Raw genomic sequence first — 22,108 nt, 5'->3', positions numbered from 1 at the left:
TGTTTGAATTTATGGTAAAAAAAATAAATAAAAGAAAATGATTCTTACCCATTATTAGTCATAACCATTATTTTACTTTTATTGACATTTACAATATCAATACTTAGCCTGCAATAAAATAAGCCTTCCAAACACGGATTTTTGAATTTACAGAATAAAATGCTTTATCAATATTCGAATTTAATTTGTAACAGATTAATATGGCTACGAATTAGTTGACGTCATCTAGGGGCGTTGCCTATCATGGGTTGTGCCTCGTCAACACGCCCTTCTATCAATGACGACACGTTTGGGTGAATGTGCAGACAAATCAATGAAACCACACGCTTGTGGACAGAGTGGTGCGGAAGTACGTGTGAAACGCACACTGAGAAACTTTACGCCAAACAAAGGCGTCTTAACAATAAACAAGAATCCGTTCAATGTAACGTTTCACCGCCCACTGTGGAAGCACAGTGAACCGTCGCCCTCCAAAGCACCCGCCATTCAGCTGAAGAAGACAGCGCCCCACTAATCCTGTTTTCATCAATTAGCAACGACTGGCACAAAAGCGACCATTGATGTAATCATGGCGGAGGCGCACATTAATCTCTTCGTCTCATTCGGGTCAAGGAGCGAGGCGGAGGGATACTTTTATATATTCCCACAAAAGAGAGAGTTCCGTCGTAGGATAAATCAGTCCAAGTTGGCCACAACTTCACACACTTGGTTTCTAATGTGGCAGAAGGAGAGGACCTGCTCGGAAAGGTACTGGCACTGTTTGGGGAAGAAAAAGAAAAAAAGGTGTACGATGCGCATGCGCGGATTCCTCTACCTGTAAAGTGGCTGGAAATAGGCAAGGCATTCATCCAGGTAGTGGAACACGCACTACCACCCTAGAAAATGAGCCATGTTTTCCTCAGGGAATGACGGTGACTACAATGTGACTGTTTAATTCACATACTTTTGTCATTGATCCCAGAATTGGCGTTGTTCAACAGAGTTTTGAGCTTTTTCCTACAACTACGGCGAGCCGGCGGGATACTTGGCGCACGCCCCGTTGTCGCCTTGAGTTTACGCGATCCGATTTAGCAGAGCCCTGCCTCTGCAGCGTGTGGCTGCCCGGTGAGGGATTGTTGTCGGAAGGAAGGAGGAGGAGGAGGACTGTCGTCGGGAGCAGCCGGTGCTCGGCTCGCCGGGCGAACTGCACACATCATGCCGGGAGACAGTTTCACGAGCCGCATCAGGAACCTGCTGCGCTCGCCATCGAGCAGACAGCAGAGGAACCGGACGGAGAGCCTCACCAGCAAGGTACCTTCACAGTTGTGTGTGTGCGAGCTTTGTAGTACTTGGGATTCGTTTGGACTTTGCATTAAAAAAAAAAAAAAAAAAAAAAAGCGAGATAAAGAATGTTGAGTATTCTTAAAAGTGTTGCTTTTACAAGGCATCAATGTATAAGAATGATGATAATGATGATGAGAGACGAGGGCGAAAAAAAGCGTTGTCCCTTACAGAATGAGTTCACAAATAAGTTTTAATGATATCCTTATTATGACTAATATTTAAACTGCCCAAGTAATAAGTGAAGGGATAGACCCCTTTAATCCGTAAATTTCGTAACTGCTCTGCGTTTACTTTAATCTATTCCAGTTGAATAATTATTTGTCCCCAGGACACAAAACAGATCATCAGCGATAGTGAAAAAAAAGTTATAATAATAATAATAATAATAATAATAATAATAATAATAATAAATAGATGATACACATGTGCTAATGAAGAACTGCAAGGTAGATTGAGTGTAAATGTATGTCATAAATGCAAAGATTTTACTACTTGTTACTTGTTCTAGTTCCATTTTTCTAATATTTAATCAGAATATTGCAGTGTGCACTCATTGCAATATAACTAAACTGCATATTGGATGCGACAAACCTTGGTAACCCAGACACAACAATGAGGCTTTGAAAGCTGCTTTGAGGTCACCCAGACAGACAGACAGACAGTTAACTTCTGTCACTTTATCTGTTTAATTACGTTAAATCTGACCTCAATTTTTTTTTTCCTGAGTTAATCACATCAACATGGCACAAACGCAGGGTTGACGGATACTAAATTAGCTAAAATGACTGTAATGTTATATGCATTTAACCTCCCCAGCTTTGTTCTATTTCTCTGTTTGTTCTTCACCTCCTTTGCTTTGTGCTCGTTGTGCCCCACCACAGGTGACCCTGGAGAAGGTGCTTGGTATCACCGCCGTGGGAAACTGCGGCCTGGCCTGTGACCCCCGATCCGGACTGGTCGCCTACCCTGCAGGGTAAGAGGAGACCGTGTGGGCATCTTTATCTTAACGTTTTGACCGATCTGACTCATCGAGGCACTCTGCGTCGGCTGCAGTCTTATCATCTCCGCCTGGCTGTCACACACGCTCTGTGTGCAAAAGCTTCTGTGTCTGCCAGTGTTTTTCCTCGCTGCTCAATCAGTGAGTAACAGGAGGTCTGGAGTCTGTTTTCATCATAGAAAACTCTTCTTTATTCGTATCCCAGAGGAGTTTCCTTTGAGACTCGGTGTAATACGCTGTTGTGGTGAATACTGCATAGCCTTATTTATTCAGTGCAAACAGTGACACTTTCCCTATCAGCTCTAATATGCAGTGGGACATCACAGCTGCTGGGGTCTCCTGGGGCGCGAACAAAAACAAGTGTTCAGACACTTTTTGATTATGGGAATCATTTGTCAAAGTTGTATATGCTCTGGGAAGATCAACACTGAGGCATGTGTGCTCTTCTATTCTATTCATTCGTTGTTGTTTTTTTTAATCAGCATCAGTGCACAGACGCAGGCATTGCTGCGCGCATATGCGAGAGCACGCCGACTATATGTCTTGCGGCCTCGCCTTTGTGCGTGGCGCTGCGTGCGTGAGTCGCGTAGTCTGGCGAACCACCTGCCGCCTTGGTTTAAGTCTGCGCAAGCTGTCGTACCAGGAGCCGACCCGCTTTTCTTGGCACGGCGCTAAAGAACCGGCAGCTCGCAAAAACAAGCCGATTGTTTCTTTTCCGTGCCGCTCTCATTAAGAGAAATGAAGGGGAGCTTTATTAGCGAGGGAGGACGTGTGGGCGCGGGCAAAATGTTTCAGTATCGAGGAGGAGTGCGAGTGTAGGAGAGGTGGGTTACCACTACGTGGGCAAGATGGAAACTTCAGAAGCTGCCTTGTAATGATGTCTTGTAATAGTGAAATGAGCAGATTCAACAGAGGTGACATTCTTGGAGGGTTTTCAGTGTTAGGAAGAGATCAGCGTCCAAACTGTGGCTTCATATTTAGCCCAAACCTTTCTCTATAAGAAAGTAGCAGATGATTCCGTCAACACGAGTTGCTCCTCTGCTTTCTTCCAACGACACGCGTGACGTTTGCCTGTTCAATTTGGTGTGCTTGATGCCATTGTCTGATTTTTAATCATAGAAAAGCCGTTTTAATTATTCACTATCCTAGTCACCTTTCCAGCGTGATTGCAACTCCCTTCATTATTGCCTCACAATTCACAAGTTTTCGATTAAAAAAAACAAAAAAAACCCACAAGAATGGCACTTGCGCCTGAATGTGTGCGTTGTTGTTGTGCTTCCGGCTGCAGTCTTGTAGGAACTCCACGGGAGAAATGTTTACTGACAGATCAGGAAAGATTAGTGCACTTTGGCACCTCCTTGTTAGCGGGCGCTGCTGCGTGGATTCCTGGGTTTAATCAGCGTAACGCAGTTACAGCATAGTTGAGATAAGCCTCATGTATATTTAACTGGAAGAGAGATCCCTCATTGATTATTCCATCACGGGTCGGGCTTGCCTTAATGCCTCATTAAGTCGTCTTTCACCAATGTAATGCAATCACAATTTAACCTCGTCAAGCCAATGTCTCGAGCGGTTGTGTCGTTCTTTATTATCTCTCGGCTCAAAGAGGTGAAAGGGCAAATTTTGAGTGTTTGCTTCATCGTGCAGGTGCGTGGTCGTCTTGCTGAACCCCAAGAAGAACAAACAGCACCACATTGTCGCACCCAGGTGAGTGAAAGAAACACACTCAGCACTTAAGTGGGTCATTATTGGCACACATCACATTAAAATGATGAATCCAGTCATTAAAAGCTGTAAAAATGCCACCCTAATTGGAAAACAACTCCAACTCTCAGACAGTTTCCAGTGTACAAATAGCATCCGTTGTATAGGTTTTCCATTTATTTTGACTAGTCAGCCTCACACCTTCGATTCTTCCTCTCTAATCAACAGGAAGCAGATCACAGCTCTGTCCTTTTCCCCCGACGGCAAACACTTGGTCACAGGAGAGGTGAGCCTTCAAACTGGAAAGCCTCTTTTCCCTCCCGCTTGCGTATAAACTCGACAGATCCTTCAAGGTTTCACTGCAGTTCTGTCCAGCTCGGCCAGATATAAACAGGTTCCATTGAGAAACCTCTGCAGGGTCTCACTCTGCTTCTGAGCTGCACCGTGTTGGTACACCTGCTGTCACATTGTTACTTGCAGCGCGTGTCTCCCAACACAACCGCCTAAATCCGCCCTGGCCAATTAAAGCCGATTAAAGACTTCTCTGTGTAAGTGGATGAGCGAGTGTGCAGAGGCCCTGATGCCACAGAGCAAAGTTCACATTCAGCGGGATTCCGACTGAGGCGGAGGACGTCCTGCCACCTTTGCAAATAGGAACCAGTTGAGAGTGGATTTGTTTTTTTGGATTTTAACCAGCGTGGCGCAAAGTAAATTCTTTGATGAAAGCAAAGCAAAGGTTTGTTTGAAAAAAAGTGGAAAAAAAATCCAAAGTGGATCATCTGACTAGAAGCGTCCTTGGTAAAACTCACCCTTTCAAGCAAATTGCGACTCAAGATTCAAAATTCAAACAACTTTATTTATTCCCAAAGGACAATTCAGTTTACAGCCTCAAGTCACAAGTGTATCAAAAAGATCACCAGACAACAAACACCACAAACAGCATCCACTCTTTCAGTACCACAGGCTGGCAAGGGCAATCAGCGCTAGCAGCAAATAATAAGATAATATAATAAATAAATATACAATAGATACCCAATACGGCTCTCAGGTCACAATGCCTGGTCTGTGTTCGTCATTCAACAGTCTCAGCATTCAGAAGCCTAATGGCTGGAGGAATAAGAGCGTTTGAAAATCTGTTAGTTCAAGTCGGTTAGCTGGACTCCAGTGAGCATGGCGCAGACAGGAACAACACTGCTGAGACAGTTCCTCTGTTCTGCTGCGCCGCATCCCCCCCAGCCTGCGTCTCCTCTCACCTAAATAACCGCCGCCCTTCAAACATGTCATCCTATCATATTAGAGGACACGAGATGACACAAATAGCCCCGCTCGACCTTTTGATCTCCAGCGAGAGGGGGGAGAGGGAGGCGGGGAGGTAATGTGAACGGGCCCAGAGACGGATAACGGCGCTCGGCTAACGGAGAGGATTAGCTCGGTGGAACTCGGCCTGACTGGGTTCCACCACTGGGTGGTTAACCCTTCATTCCAGTCGGCAATTAACCCTCCTCCCTTTCCCTTCCCCTCCCCCACCCAGTGCGGTCACCTCCCGGCGGTCAGGCTATGGGACGTGTCGGAGCGGAAGCAGGTCGGCGAGCTGCGCATGCACGACTACGGCGTCTCGTGCGTGACCTTCTCCCCCAACGGCAAGTACGTGGTGAGCGTGGGCAACCAGCACAGCATGATCGTCAGCGTCTGGGCCTGGAAGGTACGTCGCAGCAGCAGCAGCAGCAGCAGCAGCTGCCGTGTGGGAAAGTGCTCCCTCCCGACGAACGTCTCTTTGCTTGCAGAAAGATGTGGTGGTGGCCGCCAACAAGGTGTCCAGCAAGGTGACGGGCGTGTCCTTCTCCGAGGACAGCTCCTACTTTGTCACTGTGGGCAACAGACACGTCAAGTTCTGGTATCTGGACCAGTGCAAGGCCAGCAAGGTGAACGAAAAATGCGCTTGAATCCGCATGATCGAAAAACGATTTTTTTTTTCATGTCCTTTTGTCCTTTATGGCGTAATGCTTGTTTTTGTTTATTTGTCAGTCACAATGAGGGATGCAAATTATCGATTAATTCATTAATCGTTAGTTGATTGACCTTATCGATCGATTAACGATGAATTATTATTATTATTTTTTTTTAAAGTTGTTTAAAGGTAACTTCTTCAAGGTATATTATGAGCATCACAGTATCTCCAGGTGAATTGCTCTTTCCTGCCACTACACTGTTAGAATGATATTAAGTACCCGTGTTAAAAAAAATGTTCAATTAATCGCGACTAATTCAATTTAAACAATTAAATTCTTAATCGACAATTAATCGATAATGGATTAGTTGTTAACATCCATAGTCACACTAACCCTCCACCTCCTCCTCCCCTCCACCCACCTCCGCCTCCCCGTGTCAAGGCCAGCGCTCCGGTCCCCCTGCTGGGCCGCTCGGCGCTACTGGGGGAGCTGCGGAACAACTTCTTCTGCGACGTGGCCTGCGGACGAGGCTCGACGGCCGACTCCACCTTCACCATCACGGCCTCGGGCATCCTGTGCGAGTTCAACAGCAAGAGGATTCTGGAAAAGTGGGTGGACCTGCGGGTGAGTCAGAGTGTGAATCACTCGCTGCTATTTTCTGAAAGTGCCACTGCTCTTACTGCTATTGTGTGTTTTCTATTCTAAGCTCTTGTCTTTTTTTTTTTTTTTTTAATTAAAGGTTCCCTGTTTTAATCCTGGATTCTAGTGGAATAGATTTGCTTGATTTATCACACAGAAATATCCACATTTATTTTGAATCCAAATATTTTGACAGATTATGACAGGCAGTGCAATTAACAGGTCATTGCAGGCGTGTGGCAGGATATATAGACATGTATATGCAGCGGATATAAACATCTATGAAAGTCACAAGTAGAACAAGAAGAAGAGAAAAACAAAAAAAGGGGGGGAAAAAAGACAATGAAGCTGTTGTCAAGTCGTCAAGTATTACATAGTGATCTTCAACAGTCTCAGAAAGGGTCCCCACGTCTTTCGGAATTTTCCCTTTGAATGCTGAAGAGAAATATCTAATGTCATATCCACAGATTTATAAACATATTTAGCCCTCTGTTTACAGTCTCACTAACAAAACACTGTGCGTCGGCTTTCAAAGGTTGAATAAGGAGTGTGGCAGTAACCTGTTAGTGGTACCGATGCCACTACAAAGTGCCACTACAAAGTGCTCTTTGTGACATCATAAAGGGCTGTTTTGCAGGACTGCATGACAGGCTGGCGACAATATTGTTAGTAAATGTTGTAAAGGGACATTTATTAATAAGATGGGACCTTTAAATGTAATATTTTATAATTATTTTCTATCCTCAACGCTTCCTTTCATATCGGGTCGACCAATTTTTTTTTTTTTATCATTCATCCATCTTTTCATGATTGATATTTCCCACTATCTTAAACTGTGGTGAATGTTCCCGCCGCTGAGTGTCTTGCCACCGTCGGTGCCCCCGATCGTCGCCCAGCTGCGAGAGGCTTTAAATAAACGGTAAAGACGGAGGCATGTGTGTGTGTGTGTGTGTGTGTGTTGCACCGCCGCCGCTGCCGCCGTCTGTCGGGATCAGCGAGGGATTAGCAACGACGCGGACGAGGGGAACAAGTACAGGATGTGTTTTTGGAGGCCTTCCAATTGGGATGCACTCAGGCATCTCCCTTGGTTCTGAGACGCGGCCCCCGGACGGGATGGGATGGGACGGGACGGGACCAGGTGCACTAACCTAACAGTCTGCGCTCCTCCCATCTCCTCTGCCTTGGCAGGTGGGCGCGGCCCACTCGCTGTCTCTGAGCGAGGACCTGATCTTCTGCGGCTGTGCCGACGGGACGGTGCGAGCCTTCAGCCCCGACGACCTCAACTACGTGTGCTCGCTGCCGCAGCCGCACGCCCTGGGCGCCCACGCCGAGTCCAGGTGAGCAGGCAGGAGGCCGCGGCGGGATCAGACCTCCCTATTTATAGCGTGACTCAAGTGGCCACATCACAACAACATCTCAGCCAGTCTCTGGTTAAAGCACACGTGTATAAGGGGAGCGAACTGTTATTATCTCTCTATTATTAAAAGGTATGTTTACTGTGATTCCTTGGAAGGCATTTGAGCCCCCATCATTAAATAATGCTTTACTATATAAAAATAAATCCTCCCACCTTTTCTTTCTTTCTTTCTTTCTTTCTTTCTTTCTTTCTTTCTTTCATTGTTTCATTCTTTCTTGCTTTAAAGTATCACATTGAGAAAAAATTTCATTATTTTAAAATTCTGCTAAATTATGTGATGTATCATACATATCATTTTTGTAAACTTTTATTTTGGACAATTCCAGATACAAACAAGATGCTGAAATAAATAAGAATAATATATAGATATATCTGTCTAAAAATCCAAGATGGAATAGGAGGAAGCAGAGCTTATCTAGTCCCATGTATTGCAATTACAAATGAATGAAAATATATATATATATTTGTACATTCTTTTAAAATTGTCTCATTTTGTGTGAGCATGGTAAGAATCTGGGGTCTCGGACGCCTCTGCAGCCTCAAACCAGATTCCACCACTTATTTTCTTAATTTCCATTTTTTTATTTTTTCCTCCCATCAGCCACCTGTTTTCTCCCGACAAGGACGCCCGCTACCCCGACGCCATCGCTGTCTCCTACGACCCTGGCAGCCGCTGGCTCAGCTGTGTGTATAATGACCACAGTGTGTACGTGTGGGACGTGAGAGAGGTGGACGCTGCCGTCAAGGTGCACGCCGCCCTCTTCCACGCCGCCTGCGTCTGGGACCTGGAGGTGACCGCACGGATGCTGTGTTTTTTTTTTTTATTTGTCTTTCTAGGTTTTCAATAACGCATACAATTTAACGCGACAAACAAACCATTTATGTCATTTTACATTATAATCAAAGGGTTGAATGAATTTGCTCTTGGTTTGTATTGTCATCATGTAAATGAAACAGAAGTCACATCACTGCTGCGTCTTTTTATTTATATATATATATATATAGTATTTTTGTAGTTTTTGCATCGGAGCTAATTTGGTTAGCTTAGCTTTTCCCTCAAACTGTCTTTTCATTCAACGCCTCCTCTTCTGTCCTTCCCAGATGTTCCCAGCTACTCCTGGAGAACCCACACCGGCCGTGTTCCTCAGCTGCTCCGCCGACAACACGGTCAGGCTCTGGCAGGCAGACGACGGGCGAACATCGCAGCGCGTGTCCCTCGGCGCCGTGAGTTTGACTTGATGATCTCCGCTCAGAGCAGTGCTTTTCAACTTGTCGAGTCTCAGGACTGACGTTTTGTCCTTTATAATGAAGTTACGACCCAAATTTATTCCACAAAAATCCAAGCGCTTAGCTGACTTTCTACCATGTCTAGCAAAGAGAGTTAATTAACATGTTTTTCTTTGCCTTCAGTATCTATCTATCTATCTATCTATCTATCTATCTAGAAAGTTGTAAAGATTTTAAAAAAAAAATTGCATGAGGTGTGTCCAAACTTTAAAAAAAAGATTTGACCGCAGGACCTGCGGGGAATCATCTACATCGACGGCAACACGGGCGCCTTGCTGGACCCCGACTGCGCCACCAACGTGGGCGCGGACAAGCAGGCGGACGGACAGACGGCCGAGAGCAGGACGTCAGGCATCAGGAGCATCTGCGTGAGCTCCGACGGCAAACACCTGGCGTCTGGGGACCGCAACGGGATGCTGAGGTGGGGGAGGGGGAGGGGGGGAGACAAACCTCCTGAAGTCCCGCCCAGGAAGAAAACCTCGCGGCCGCTTTGTTTTTTAAACGTGTGACCGTTGTCCCCCCTTGCAGGATCCACCACCTGGACAGCCTGGAGGAGATCCTGAAGGTGGAGGCCCACGACGCCGAGATCCTCTGCGTGGAGTACAGCAAGCCAGAAACTGGTGGGCGTCGCTGTCTCTTCGCCCGGTTGCCGTGGCGACGCATCGCTAGCTCAGCTTCAGTCTTCTCCTAAATAACCGTCAGAAGTTTTGCAGAGACCACGCAGTTGGTGGCCTTAACACACGCATAGACACACATTATGTTGTGAAGGTGATTAGAACAGGAGGTCCACTGTGTACCAGCACTGATATCAATGTTTTTGGTGTCCTTCCTGTACCTGCATTGTCTCTATTTTAGCACAAAAAAAAGCTGTGTGTCTGTTATAAAAGAAAAACGCTAATAATAATAATATATACCTTATGAAGACACAATGAACTTCATTCAGTTTTTGCATTGTTCAAGTTCAAATCTGATCTTAACCTATTTATAGGTGAAATGATTGTGATGGGTTGTGTTTTCCCCTCTTGCCGCTCTCAGGTCTGCAGCTGCTGGCCACGGCGAGCCGGGACCGTCTGATCCACGTCTTGGACGCCGCCGCCGACTACAGCTTGGTGCAGACCCTGGACGAGCACTCCTCGTCCATAACCGCCGTCCGCTTTGCCGGTGAGCCACTTCAGACTGGCCGCTTCTCTCTCCCCCTCTCTCTCTCTCTCTCTCCCTCTCTCTCTCTCTCCCTCTCTCTCCCTCTCCCTCTCGCTCTCTCGTTTCATAATCCTGCCTTTCATCTCCGTCCATCGTCGCGTAGCTTCCCTGTTTTCTTTGAGCTTAAACGTTGCGGCTGCTTCTCTAAATAATAGAGGACGAGTGCAGGTGCGGTCAAGTGGAGTTTTGTTTGTCAAAGCTTCGCTGCGTCTCTGATTTCTGGGCTTTTCCGCAGATGATTTTTTAATGGGGATTTGGGTTCTGCTGCTTGTTTTCTGAATAATAAAAGAGCGGGAATTTCTGAAACGTTCTCCGTCTCTCTCGCTCTCCGCTTTTCAGCCAGCGACAACAGCGTGAGGCTGATCAGCTGCGGCGTGGACAAGAGCATCTACTTCCGCACGGCTCACAAGGTAAAGGCAAAAAATGACGTAAAGGTGCGTTTGTTAGATTTCTTTCCTCCCTGCAGGTTAAATCACTTCCTGGGAGCACCTGACACACAATCACCGCAGGAACCCGAAACCCCCACGGAGCGGGGGGGGGGGGCTTGTGTAACTGGGTGCATGAAAGGAGACTTCTCTCTCTCTCTCTCTCTCTCTCTCTCTCTCTCTCTCTCTCTCCCTCTCTCTCTCCCCCTCTCTCTCTCTGTGCAACTCCTCTCTCTTGCTCCACATTCGCTTCTGGGTTACTGGGACATTTCTTTCCTGCTCGGTCACCGTTGCATAAGTTAGAACGCCGAGTTAAGACACATTTTGAGCCGCCGCCACCACCACAGCGACTCGCGGGAGCTTTTTTTTTTTGTGTGGAACAATGAGCGCCGGCTTGTTAGTCCGCATCACGAGTCTTGTGCAATCTTTGTTGTGAGAGCCTCGCCATCCGTGCGGAGAGCGACGGTGGAGCTACTGCTCGGTCTGCTGCCGCGCCGTTGAAAGATGCTGAATGGACCTTTAGTTTTGTCAAACCGCGTGTGTGTTAATTTGGCGCGGCACACGCACCCCGATTCTTGCCTCGTTTGTGGCAATTTTTGCTGACCAAGTGATTTTCTTTTCTGTTGTTTCACCCGTTCAGAGACTTCAGACTTCCTCAGACTTTCATTTTGTCATTTAAAACATTCACTTCCAGTGCACATTAAAAAACGAAATTGCGATGCAAGCGACTGCACAGACAGACATTGACGGATCAGTTGAAAGTAGGGATGCAAATGATCGATTAATTCATTACTCATTAGTTGATTGACCTTATCGATCGGCTAACGATTAATAGATCAGCGGCGATCTTTCCTGAGAACCTACATTTCACAATGAAAACTGTGTACGGAAGACATTATTTAACCCTTGAATAATGTTGAGGGTCCAATGTGACCCATTTTTACTTTACAGACCAGTTAAAAACACCCTCAACAGTTATCCTCTGACTTTAAGTTGACTTCTAATCGGTCACATTTCGATTATTTATTTATTTATTTTTTAAACTTGTTTAAAAGTTCCTTGTTCTAGGTATATTATCGTTAACTTGGAGCTGCAACGAAAAGCAATTTTCCCTTGGGGGATGAATTAAATAACTGGGATTCTGATTCTGATTAGCCAGGGCAATGTTAATTCCAGTCTGCTCCCTGCAGCTCCTACATAAACTGCACTCAACCTGTTCCATCCAGGTATACAGAAAAAAACCCCGTTGCAGCTTGTGTTTGTGATACGCCCTGAAAAACATCACAGGCAACCGTGGCTTTATTTGACTGAGCGTTTCCACGTTTAGCTTTTGCTCCTGAAGCTTAAAAAAAGCTCAGCCTACTCGAGCGTTTCCCCTTTTTTGTGGCTTCTTGCAGACCGACAGAGGGACCAGGTTCCGGCGATCCCACCACTCGGTGAGGAAGAGCACGCTGTACGACATGGGCGTGGACCCCAGCTGCAAGTACGCCGCTGTGGGCTGCCAGGACCGCAGCATCAGGTGTGTGTGTGTGTGCGCGCGCACGCGCGTGTGTGTGTGTGTGTGTGTGCCTTAGTGAGGATTAAGGAGATTAGCGACGAGAAGTGAACAAGCTCTCGTCTCTCCTCGGGGCTGCAGGATTTTTAACATCAGCAGCGGCAAACAGAAGAAACTCTACAAAGGCTCACTGAGTGAAGATGGAAGCCTGCTCAAGGTGAGGCCCCGCCCACCACCACCACCACCACCAACACACCCTGCCACTGTGGACGCTGTGGGTTGACTTTGCATGTGTGTGTGTGTGTGTGTGTGTGTGTGTGTGTGTGTGTGTGTGTGTGTGTGTGTGTGTGTGTGTTTGTTCCGGCAGGTTCAACTGGATCCGTCGGGTCAATACGTGGCCACCAGCTGTTCCGATAAAAACATCAGCATCTTTGACTTCAACACGGGGGAGTGCGTCGCCACCATGTTCGGACACTCCGGTAACGGCCACTCACACACACACGCACGTGTTAACGTCACACACAACACGTTTGCAGGGAATTTGATGCCAATTTTTTTTTTCCTTTTTTCCTTTTTCCCTTTTTTTTCTTTTTTTCTTTTCTTTTTTCTTTCCTAATGCCAAAATTGACGTATTTCTCATATTTGCAGAAATCGTCACTGGGATGAAGTTTACCAATGACTGCAAACATTTGATTTCAGTATCTGGGGACAGGTGGGAAATCGTTCTTCAGCTTCTTCTTCTTCTTCTTTTTTCCATTCATAATGAATTTAACGGTCAACACGGTAGAACAGCCGGAGTGGAGGAGCACCCAAATTTAAAAAAAAAAAAAAAAAAAAAAAAAATCATCTTTCAGCGGTTCTATTGCTGGAGGAAATGAGCGGGGAAATGTGTTTGCAGACCATTTCCTGAACAGTCAAGCTGGAATTAATCGCTGAATTTTTAATGGCCTTTTATCCCTCAGCTGTATCTTTGTGTGGCGACTGGCTCCGGAGCTGACGCTCAGCATGAGGGAGAGGCTCTGCCGCCTCCGACAGGAACCCGATACGCCGCCCTGCAGCACCTCCACCATTAGGTGACCACACACACACACACACACAGGCACACGCACACCACACCAGCTTTCCTGATCGACTGCGTTTTCACAAACCACCATTCGCTGATGCTAAACCTGATGTCTGCCGGCCGCGTTACCGCAGGCGGGAGGTGTATAGCGCCCCCTCCCTGGGTGGTCTGTCCTCCGACAGCGAACGCGAGCCTGAGGAGGCGGACGGAGCGGAGAGCTGGGCCCTCAATGAGTCGGAACCGGACACCGGGACCAGTTCCTCCACTGACAGCAGCCATGAAGAGGAGGACACAGGTGCAGTGGCGAAATATGAGTTTCAAGTTTCCTTTTAAGCATCCATAAAAAAAACAAAAACTGAAAATGAACCCTGAATTTTCTATTTTCTGGAATTGAACTGATCAGTGCCTCACAGGCCGTTTAGCAGGTGAATCAGCTGGATGTTGACCACTATTGAATATCCTGCCACCTGTGGTCGCGCTGACCTTTTGCTCTGTTCGCCAGCCGCTCTGGGGAAAAATGATGCCGGCATCAAACAACTCGCATCTCATTGTTTCTGAAGCTTCTTATTGTGGTTTTTTTTTTTTTTTTTTGCTCTTTCAAACAACAGGTGGCTCAGATGAAGGACACGACTGGGAGCTGACAAAGGTCGGTACTCATGTAAAAATATTTAGAAAAAAAAAAAAGACATTCAACAGCTAACTAAACCTGCCAGGGCTGTCGTTTGTGTGTTTGATGTTTTTATTCCCGCTGAAAGACGCTTTTCAAAAAAAAAAGAAAACATACGTGTGAAAAACACAGTGATTTAAATCCACAGTGAAAAAACAGCGCAGGGCCCAGAACTGATAAAACTAATGAACAGAAAATAGCCAGAGCACAAAGAAAAAATACAAAAATGAGAAACTTTCAACGAAAAAAAAAAAAAAACGACCAGCTCATGGTAAAATGCCTTTTCGTCAGCGCCACTGCGATGTGCGCTTTGATTATGTAAGACGGGCAGCTGATGATAACTTCAGCGACTGCTCAGAGACTCGTTTTGAGTTTTTCGTCGGAGCCCCTTCGACAGACTGCGGCGCTGGCTGGTTTAAGGATCTCTGCATGGCTTCACACATGAGATTAAACCCTCTGTGATGTACCGCGGTGGAAATTCCCTCCCACTGAGTCTTAAGAGTGATATAGAGCTTTACGAAAATCCATTCTGAACGACGCGCGGGCCACAGAGGAAGAGCGGGGAAAAAACTAGATCACACAGCCTCTTCTCTGAGACTCTTCTAACATCCAAAGACAGAGCGAGACTCGATTTGGGCAAATTGATGTCTATTTTATGAGTAGACCTGCTCTCTAATGAATTCAGAGCAAGCAACCGACCCAACGCACTGGTTCAAGATTGTTCTGGGTGGTTCTAGATGGTTCTAGAAGGTTCTAAGAGCTAAATACCCTGGTGGTTGTGGGTGGTGATTTTGACTGACTGATGGGCTGTCTATCCATAATCCAGGCGGCACCCGACTCCTCCAGGCGTCCCCGGAGACGCTGGTCCCCCTGCATGGGCTCTCTGGACGTGATGGTGAAGTCCATGATGGACCTGCGGCAGCTGGAGACCTTTGCCCCCAGGAAAAGCACCATGGGATCCCTCCACAGCAGAGACCGGCAGAGCACGTCCAGCCTCCAGGAGGCCACGGTATGCATGGAATCTCTCTGCATGCTCTTGTCACATTTTAGAACCCATTGTGGCCCCACCAGTCAGAAGGTTTGTCCAACCCTGTTCTAGTTCCTTATCAAATTGCCAACCTGTGTCACCTGTGATATGTTCCAGCTGGATGACGGGGCCACGAGGTATCGTCCTTGGCCGCTGACTGACGCCTGGTTGCCTTCAAGTCTGTCGTCCCACAGCTTCACGGGAACTGAAGAAACTTTATTGTACTGCGAGGACAACGAGGAGGACACGAGTCTGCGTGACAGGTACATCCCCACTTGTGCTGTTTTGGGGATTTTTTTTAAACGCAACACAATTTGATCGGAAGATTTCTTCGCTTGTCAGCGATGACACGGCGATCGAGCAGCACGGCAGGACGCAGCAGCGGCGAGGGATCCACGGCGACGGCCACGAGAGCCGCAGCCCGGACAGCGCCTGTTCTCTGGGCTTTGACAGCAGGACATCCAGCCCCGACCACGTCCTGGAGGGTGAGGTCTTCACGCACCGGCCTTTAAAAATGCAGGAAAATGCACAAAAAGTGAAAGAAAGAAGAATTGAATCAGCACTTTTGGAAATGCAGAATGTAAAGATCAAAGGCTTTAGCACCCCCGTGTGGTACAGTGGAGCAACTTTGCATGATGCATCAATGCACTGGGTTCAAGATAAAATCCTAAATCTACGTGAAATCAAGGCTGTGGTTTTTTTTCATGTGCTACACATGATGCAGTACCAAGGAAGCTTTGCTTCTCCTCTACAACGCGTGGTGCTTTTCTTCAATCTGCAGATCCCGGGCAAGCCGACAGCTCTGACGAGGAGAGGGAGCAGCCAAAGGCAAAGGTGACCAGCGTGGACGAAGCTCTGAGGACCGTGACCGGACCTGCTGAGCGCAGCAGCCAGGAGGATTTCCTCAGGCAGAACTTTGAGACGCTGGCCCAGACCACCAGCAGCACCACCACCAGCAGCAGCAGCAGCGGCGGCGGCGATGCAGGTAGAGGAGACCCGACAACCACTTAATCAATTTGTGCAACTGCAGCAAGCTTTCCAACTTTGACACTTTTCCCCTTTTGCCTTTTCCACCCCCCCCCCCCGTGCGATTTCTGCATGTGTGCAGCCGAGCAGAGCCGCGTGCCGAGGCTCAGCATGTCCTCGCGCTTTCTGGCCACAGGACACAGTAACAGGTACTGTTGATCAGTGTTGACTTCCTGGCTATAATTACCTCATATGTACACACACACACACACACACACACACACACACACACACACGTGGCTCCGCTAATAAACCCTCTGTATACCGTCCTGATCCTGCCAAGGTTTTTCCTGTGAACAGAACAATTTCCATGACATAATGTTTGGAACGTTTGGAGGGGGGCGGGCGGAAAGTCACACACTTGCATCATGAATGTACTGATCTGCACGTTGACCCGGTCACATGACATTGTCTTAGTGAGTGTAGCTTAGCACACTCGCTCAGTTCAAGTTGAAGACTTGACTCAGAACCGAACCCCCAGGGTCCAAGATGGCGGCCCATAGAGCATGCGCTGTAGTGTCACTTCCCATCATGCCTCTGTAACTCACATTCTGGAGAACGTCGCTTACAGAGGACGCAGCCAATCAGAACGAGCTGAGACACAGCAGCACAAACGACGTTGCGACGTCACGCTGGGAATAGTCTTTCCTGCTGATTTTCTGGCCTTGATCATTTTTTAAAAAATAACTTAAAGACCATAATTGAAAAATGTACATTATAAAGATTTGCTTGGAATCATGTTTCAGTTCACAGTCATCCTGTGAGCCTTTTTAAATACATTTATTTTTGTATTGCGGACTATGGGGAAAATGCTTTTTGGGCCGCAGTACCACAAGTGGCCACTGGGAAAATTTGTTGTGCCGCCATTTTGCCAGTCCGGTATCTAGTTGTTATAATACATCCACGCGAAAAATACATTTTAATGTGCCAGTTGTGTCTATTTGTGTCTAAACAGTAAGCAGCCAGTTAGCTTTGTGCTCTACCAGAGCTTCCCTCTGCACATTTACTGCATAAAAGTTCTTCCCAGCTTAGCTTCTATGTGAAGCAAAACTGGCAGCCGTCAAACACAACACTGTCAATAAATTACGTTAGTTGCTCTGCCGCTTCCTTGACCCTCCACTGGCCTTTTCTCCCCTGCGCAGGGCCTTGACTCCCTTTGCCAAATCGCACGGAAAGGATCAAGACAGCCACTGCGCAAAGCCCCCTGTGTCAAAAGTGAGGCCCTTGATGGAGGACGGCGGAGTAGATAAGACCCCCGCACTCGCTGGCAGGAGGGAGGGGCCGAGGTGAGAGAAAAAAACGTGACCGGGGGTGTGTTTTTTTTAAATTTATTTTTTATTTTTAATTTGCAGCTTGGTTAGACTTAGGTTTATTGAATCAAGTCATCATACTGATTTGAACACTGTCATTGATCTCTGTACCATGAATAACGACCAGAAAGACGACAGAATTACCCATTCATTGTAAACCGCCTCCCTCTCAGCAGGACAGGTGCTCTGGAGGGAGACCAGGACACGGCCGCCAGACCCCCCAAGAAGAAGAAGCCGTCGGGGTCCCACCTGTGGCGCCTGTCCAGCCCCTCGCCCAAGTCCCCGCTGCTGGACAGAGCGTCCTGCCTGCAGAAGTCGCAGTCCGCGCTCAACCTGGCCTCAGACCGTATGACACCTCATCCATCCATCCATCTGTTTTCAATACCTGCCTCTTCCTGAGCTCAGCTTATGTAGGAATCAGCAAAAGTGTAAAATAACTCAAACACGTTTTTATATTTCAATTCTTCAAAATAACCACCTTTCATAAAAAGCATATTTAGAGTCATTTAACATGTTTTTTGCTGCATCATTACACGTAGCTCATGTATTTGATGTCTTCAGTGTAGAAAGTAGTAAAGATTAAAAAGAAGAACAAAAAAGCATGGGGGGGTGTGTCCAAACGTTTGACTGGTAGTGTGTGATTATGCCCAGTGCAGCAGCACTCCCTCCCTCTCATGTGATGTAGCTTCGACTGCTTTGCTACACAGATGAACTGCAGCAATGATCCATTTGAATATAGTTTGCATCAACAAATGTGCCAAATAAATCAGCACTGACTTGGGATTACTTACAGCCTGTTGGCGTCTAGAGTATCATTTCTAACAGCGGCCCATCCTGCTGATGACTCAATACTCAATTCAGTGCATTAAAATCTGCTTCTTGTCCTTCTCTCCCAAGCTCCTCTCTCACCTGCTCCCTCTGGTGACCAAAGCGAGCACTGCAAGAGGCCCCAGCGGCTCTTCCTGGACGGCGACAGCCACAAGCCGTCCTTCCACTTCTCCTCCCCGTCCTCGTCGTTGCCTCAGTCGCCGGAGCCTCCGCAGCCCTCCCTCTCCTGGGAGAGCCCCAAGCTCAAGGCCCACCACTCCTACATGAACCCCACCGCCAGCTCCATGGCCAAAAGCAGCCGCTCCTCCTCGGTGGGCGAGCAGGGCGCCCAGACCCCGCCCTGCTCGCCCTGCCTCCACAGGAGCAGCAGGAGGTCGTTTGGGGAGCCCGAGGCCGAGGCCCCCCTGTCGGCCTCGTCGCCGCTCTCGTCGTCGCCGTCTCTGCCGTCCTGCCCTCAGCCTCAGTCCGCCAGCTCTCAGTCCCCGCCGCCGGCCGCGGTGCTCTCCGGTCGGCCCGTCCAGAACGTCCAGCCCTCTCGCATCCCCCTCCCCAAGCAGCCGCTGAGCCCCCGTCGCAGCCTCTGCCTGGAGGTGCTGCCCAGCTGCAGGGTTTCCACCCCCACCGCAGGCCCAGGAGGTGACGTGACGCCGGTGCCAGGGAAGCAAGGTTGGCGGCAGATGGAGAAAAATGGAGGATTAAAAATGCAGTGTGATGTGTGTGATTTTTAAAAGCAATTTCTTTTGCATTTTTTTTTTTTTTATTTCCGCAGCACTCGTCAGACACCTGTCTCTGACTTTGGATCCAGTTTTCCCCAGTTCGATACCCGTGAGGCAGAAGAGGGACTCGCTGTCAGAGAGGTTATTGCCTTAGAAAATATTCATTCATGGTCCTTTTTTAAAAAAAGAAATTTAAAAAATCAATTTAACTAAGCATCAACACAGTGAGACTCACAACAACTCACCATTGTTTCTCAGCTCCAAGGGAATGGGGCAAGAGGCCGTAGCTACAGAGCGCCCCCTGGTGTCCGAGGAGGCCCACACGTCGAGCAGTAATGCGCAGACAGGTTGGTCCTGCCATAATATGGAAACCTGCTCTTCATGCATTGCATTCATTGTCTCTCTGTCTGTCTCTGCCGCTAAATCTATTGTGAACAACAACAAGTTCACAATAGATTTCACCATAGATTAAAAACAACACAACCTTTACCGGCCACATAATTGTGCAGCCACGGCGTTCACGGTACGCAATTTGCTCACAGCATTTTTTTTTTGTTGCCGTGCAATCTGGGTGTGTGTAGCGATTAAATATTTACACCAAACAATAATACGCAGTGCAAAATAAAACAAATGAATGATAATTATGATTAATGCGCAGATTATGCTGCTGTACGTACAGGAAAATCACCATCGTGCCAACGCCGTTTCTCAGCACTGCTGTAGTTTGTTTTGCTCGCAATCCCCTCCCCTGGCAAATAAAGCCATCAAGCCGTTCGAAAAGGCTGAGCTCAATCTGCAAACGGCATCTTCATCCCGCCGTTCATGCCGCTCGCGCAGGGCGATAAGTGGCGCCACACAAAGGTATCGGCCCTCATTTAAATTTTAAAGGGATCCCCTGCAAAATGCCGCGGAGCTGATATCCCGTCCGCGCGCCCACAACTGTGCTTTCCCAGGGGGGCGCCGAGTGTGAAATCGTCTCTCTCCGCTCTCTTGCTTCGCTGCGCCTTCTTTCTTTCTTTCTTCCCCGCCGCGAGTTTCTTTTTCGATGTTTCCTCCCTTCCTCCCGCCGCGCCGCGGCCTTTTTGCACCTGAGCGCCTTCCGTGCGTTCATGGCCGGGTGCGAATATACTGTGTGTGGCGCTGTATTTGCATTTGTTTATTTTTTATGCTTATGTTTTTTTCCACCTTCTGCGTTGTACTGAAAAGTCTTTCTCACTCTCCGTCTCCTTCAGAAGACCCTTCCATCACCGTGGAGACTTGCAGGGAGGCGGTGACGGAGCTGCACAACAGTCTGAGGAGAACCGTCAAGCTCTACTCTCAGGTCAGTCGAAGTGTGTGTGGGTGTGTGAGAGAGCGGCGAGCAACGGGAGGTAAAATATGAAGCGAATGTATAAAGCATCAGTTTTAACAGGAAGCAGTAAACGGAGGGCTAAATGTGATGATTTATGGAGATCGAGGGACTTTATCAGATCATTTCCGTTTTCACTTGAAGTGAACTGGTCACATGACCTCCGTACGTCACGTCCGCTGAAGTGTTTCCATGACTGTTTTGCCATATACCTCCATTTGGATACATCTAAAAAACCACCTCATGAGAGCGTGAAAATCTTTTAGCCATATTTGAGAGTTTTTTTCTTCTTCTAAGTTTCTGTGTTTCCATGACCAGTTTCTTTTTTATAAATTTAGGTTTTGCACAATTCTAGGGGTAGTGGACACCCAGCTCATGTCTCTGCTCTCTGTAAACTGATCAACACACACACAGACAGACAGTCTGTCCTGTCTGTCTGTCTGTCTGTCTGTCTGTCTTCCTTCCTGCCCGTCTCGCCGCCAGGCCTGCTTCTCACACGTCTTGCCTTTTATGAAAACCAGGTGCTCCAACAGCCCGGCGACGATCACCAGGAGATGAGAAGCATCCTCTCCGAGACGCTGCTGACGGTCAAGGCCGAGCTGGACGCCATGCCTGAGGCTGTGCCGCCGTGCGAGGCGGCCGGCGACGGGGGGAAGGCCCTGGCCCTGCTGGAGCAGTGTGCCGAGCTGCTGCTCAAGTCCGTGGAGAGGAGACTGGACACAAAGACCTAGCTGGACCCGCGCGGGTCACTTCAAGGTCACATAATCTGAATTATGAAGGACTTGTGACTGGATAAAAATGCACAATATTGTTCAAAAACATTAGCAAAATGGATTGAGAACTATACAAGATCAGAAAAAAAATATCTGGATTAGCTCCCCTAGTGGCTGGCTCCGGTAGCCTCCCCCCCCCCCCAGAGTTGCGTGAGTGCACACTGTTTTTATGTCATCTGTGGTGTTTGTTTGTTGTTGTTTTTTCTGTGTCTTTGTAATTGAATGTTATGTATATATATATATGTGTGTGTGTGTGAACTCAACTATGGTTTTTAATTACGTTACTGGCGCAAAACTTGCGGCGCCATATGTTTGGGCCCTATTTTTGCCGGGTGGGAGGAGGCAAAGTCCAGCTTCACATGCCGACACGTATGTAACATGTGTGTCATGTTAAGCACATCTGTACCCAGGACTCAGACGCACACACAGACACGCACATGCGCACCCATGCACTGGTAGCACTGTGATTTGCACATTTGCACAGAGGTCTTAAGGAGTTTTACTGATGGGGTTGAGTGGATGAGATATGCACTGAGATTCGCCTTATTCTTTCAGTGGCCAGAGCACTTCCTGGTAGGTTTCTCACCATGTTATGATCACATTTTGTATCGTAATTTGTATTGTAGCACCGCTGATGAGTCTTCCATTGTGAGAATCAGGAAAATGAATAAATCCAGTGTTGAGGTATTTTGCTGCTGTCTTGCTGCTTTGGGTGGAGTCTTAGTTCCATTGGTTCTTTATGGCCAAAGGTGGAAGGTTTTGGGTGCAGCTCTAAGACTTTCTGTACGTGTGAGTAATCCTCAAAGAAAATGTGTAAAACGTTTGTCTTTTAAAAAAAAAAAAAAGAAATTGTTTGAATGTGATTTTATATTAAAGAGCCTTTTCTTCTTGTCACACTACAACCCAGCTGTTCT

The 22,108-nt window shown here is 47.5% G+C and overlaps 1 protein-coding gene across 1 annotated transcript; it reads left to right on the top strand.

Moving 5' to 3' along the window:
* The first annotated feature begins 269 nt into the window (after nucleotides 1–269).
* On the top strand, nucleotides 270–22,090 carry LOC142900363 (mitogen-activated protein kinase-binding protein 1-like). Its single transcript, XM_076044620.1, has 33 exons — nucleotides 270–1,290; nucleotides 2,205–2,296; nucleotides 3,968–4,027; nucleotides 4,253–4,310; nucleotides 5,556–5,726; nucleotides 5,809–5,946; nucleotides 6,415–6,597; nucleotides 7,801–7,949; nucleotides 8,631–8,820; nucleotides 9,131–9,253; nucleotides 9,547–9,737; nucleotides 9,845–9,936; nucleotides 10,352–10,477; nucleotides 10,856–10,926; nucleotides 12,339–12,460; nucleotides 12,578–12,653; nucleotides 12,804–12,915; nucleotides 13,085–13,148; nucleotides 13,399–13,509; nucleotides 13,634–13,794; nucleotides 14,108–14,145; nucleotides 14,993–15,175; nucleotides 15,311–15,456; nucleotides 15,536–15,678; nucleotides 15,975–16,178; nucleotides 16,302–16,368; nucleotides 17,362–17,505; nucleotides 17,703–17,875; nucleotides 18,427–19,023; nucleotides 19,127–19,214; nucleotides 19,332–19,420; nucleotides 20,306–20,394; nucleotides 20,943–22,090. The coding sequence occupies exons 1-33, from the start codon at nucleotides 1,195–1,197 to the stop codon at nucleotides 21,150–21,152; spliced, it is 4,557 nt and encodes a 1,518-aa protein (XP_075900735.1). The 5' UTR covers nucleotides 270–1,194; the 3' UTR covers nucleotides 21,153–22,090.
* Nucleotides 22,091–22,108: the final 18 nt, after the last annotated feature.

The sequence above is a fragment of the Nelusetta ayraudi genome, unplaced genomic scaffold (genome assembly GCF_046127955.1).
Source record: "Nelusetta ayraudi isolate G7.1 ecotype Tasmania unplaced genomic scaffold, CSIRO-AGI_Nayr_v1 ptg000082l, whole genome shotgun sequence".
In the NCBI taxonomy this organism is placed as follows: domain Eukaryota; kingdom Metazoa; phylum Chordata; class Actinopteri; order Tetraodontiformes; family Monacanthidae; genus Nelusetta; species Nelusetta ayraudi.
The sequence above is the reverse complement of the archived record's forward strand: the minus strand, read 5'-3'. Positions and strand labels throughout refer to the sequence as shown.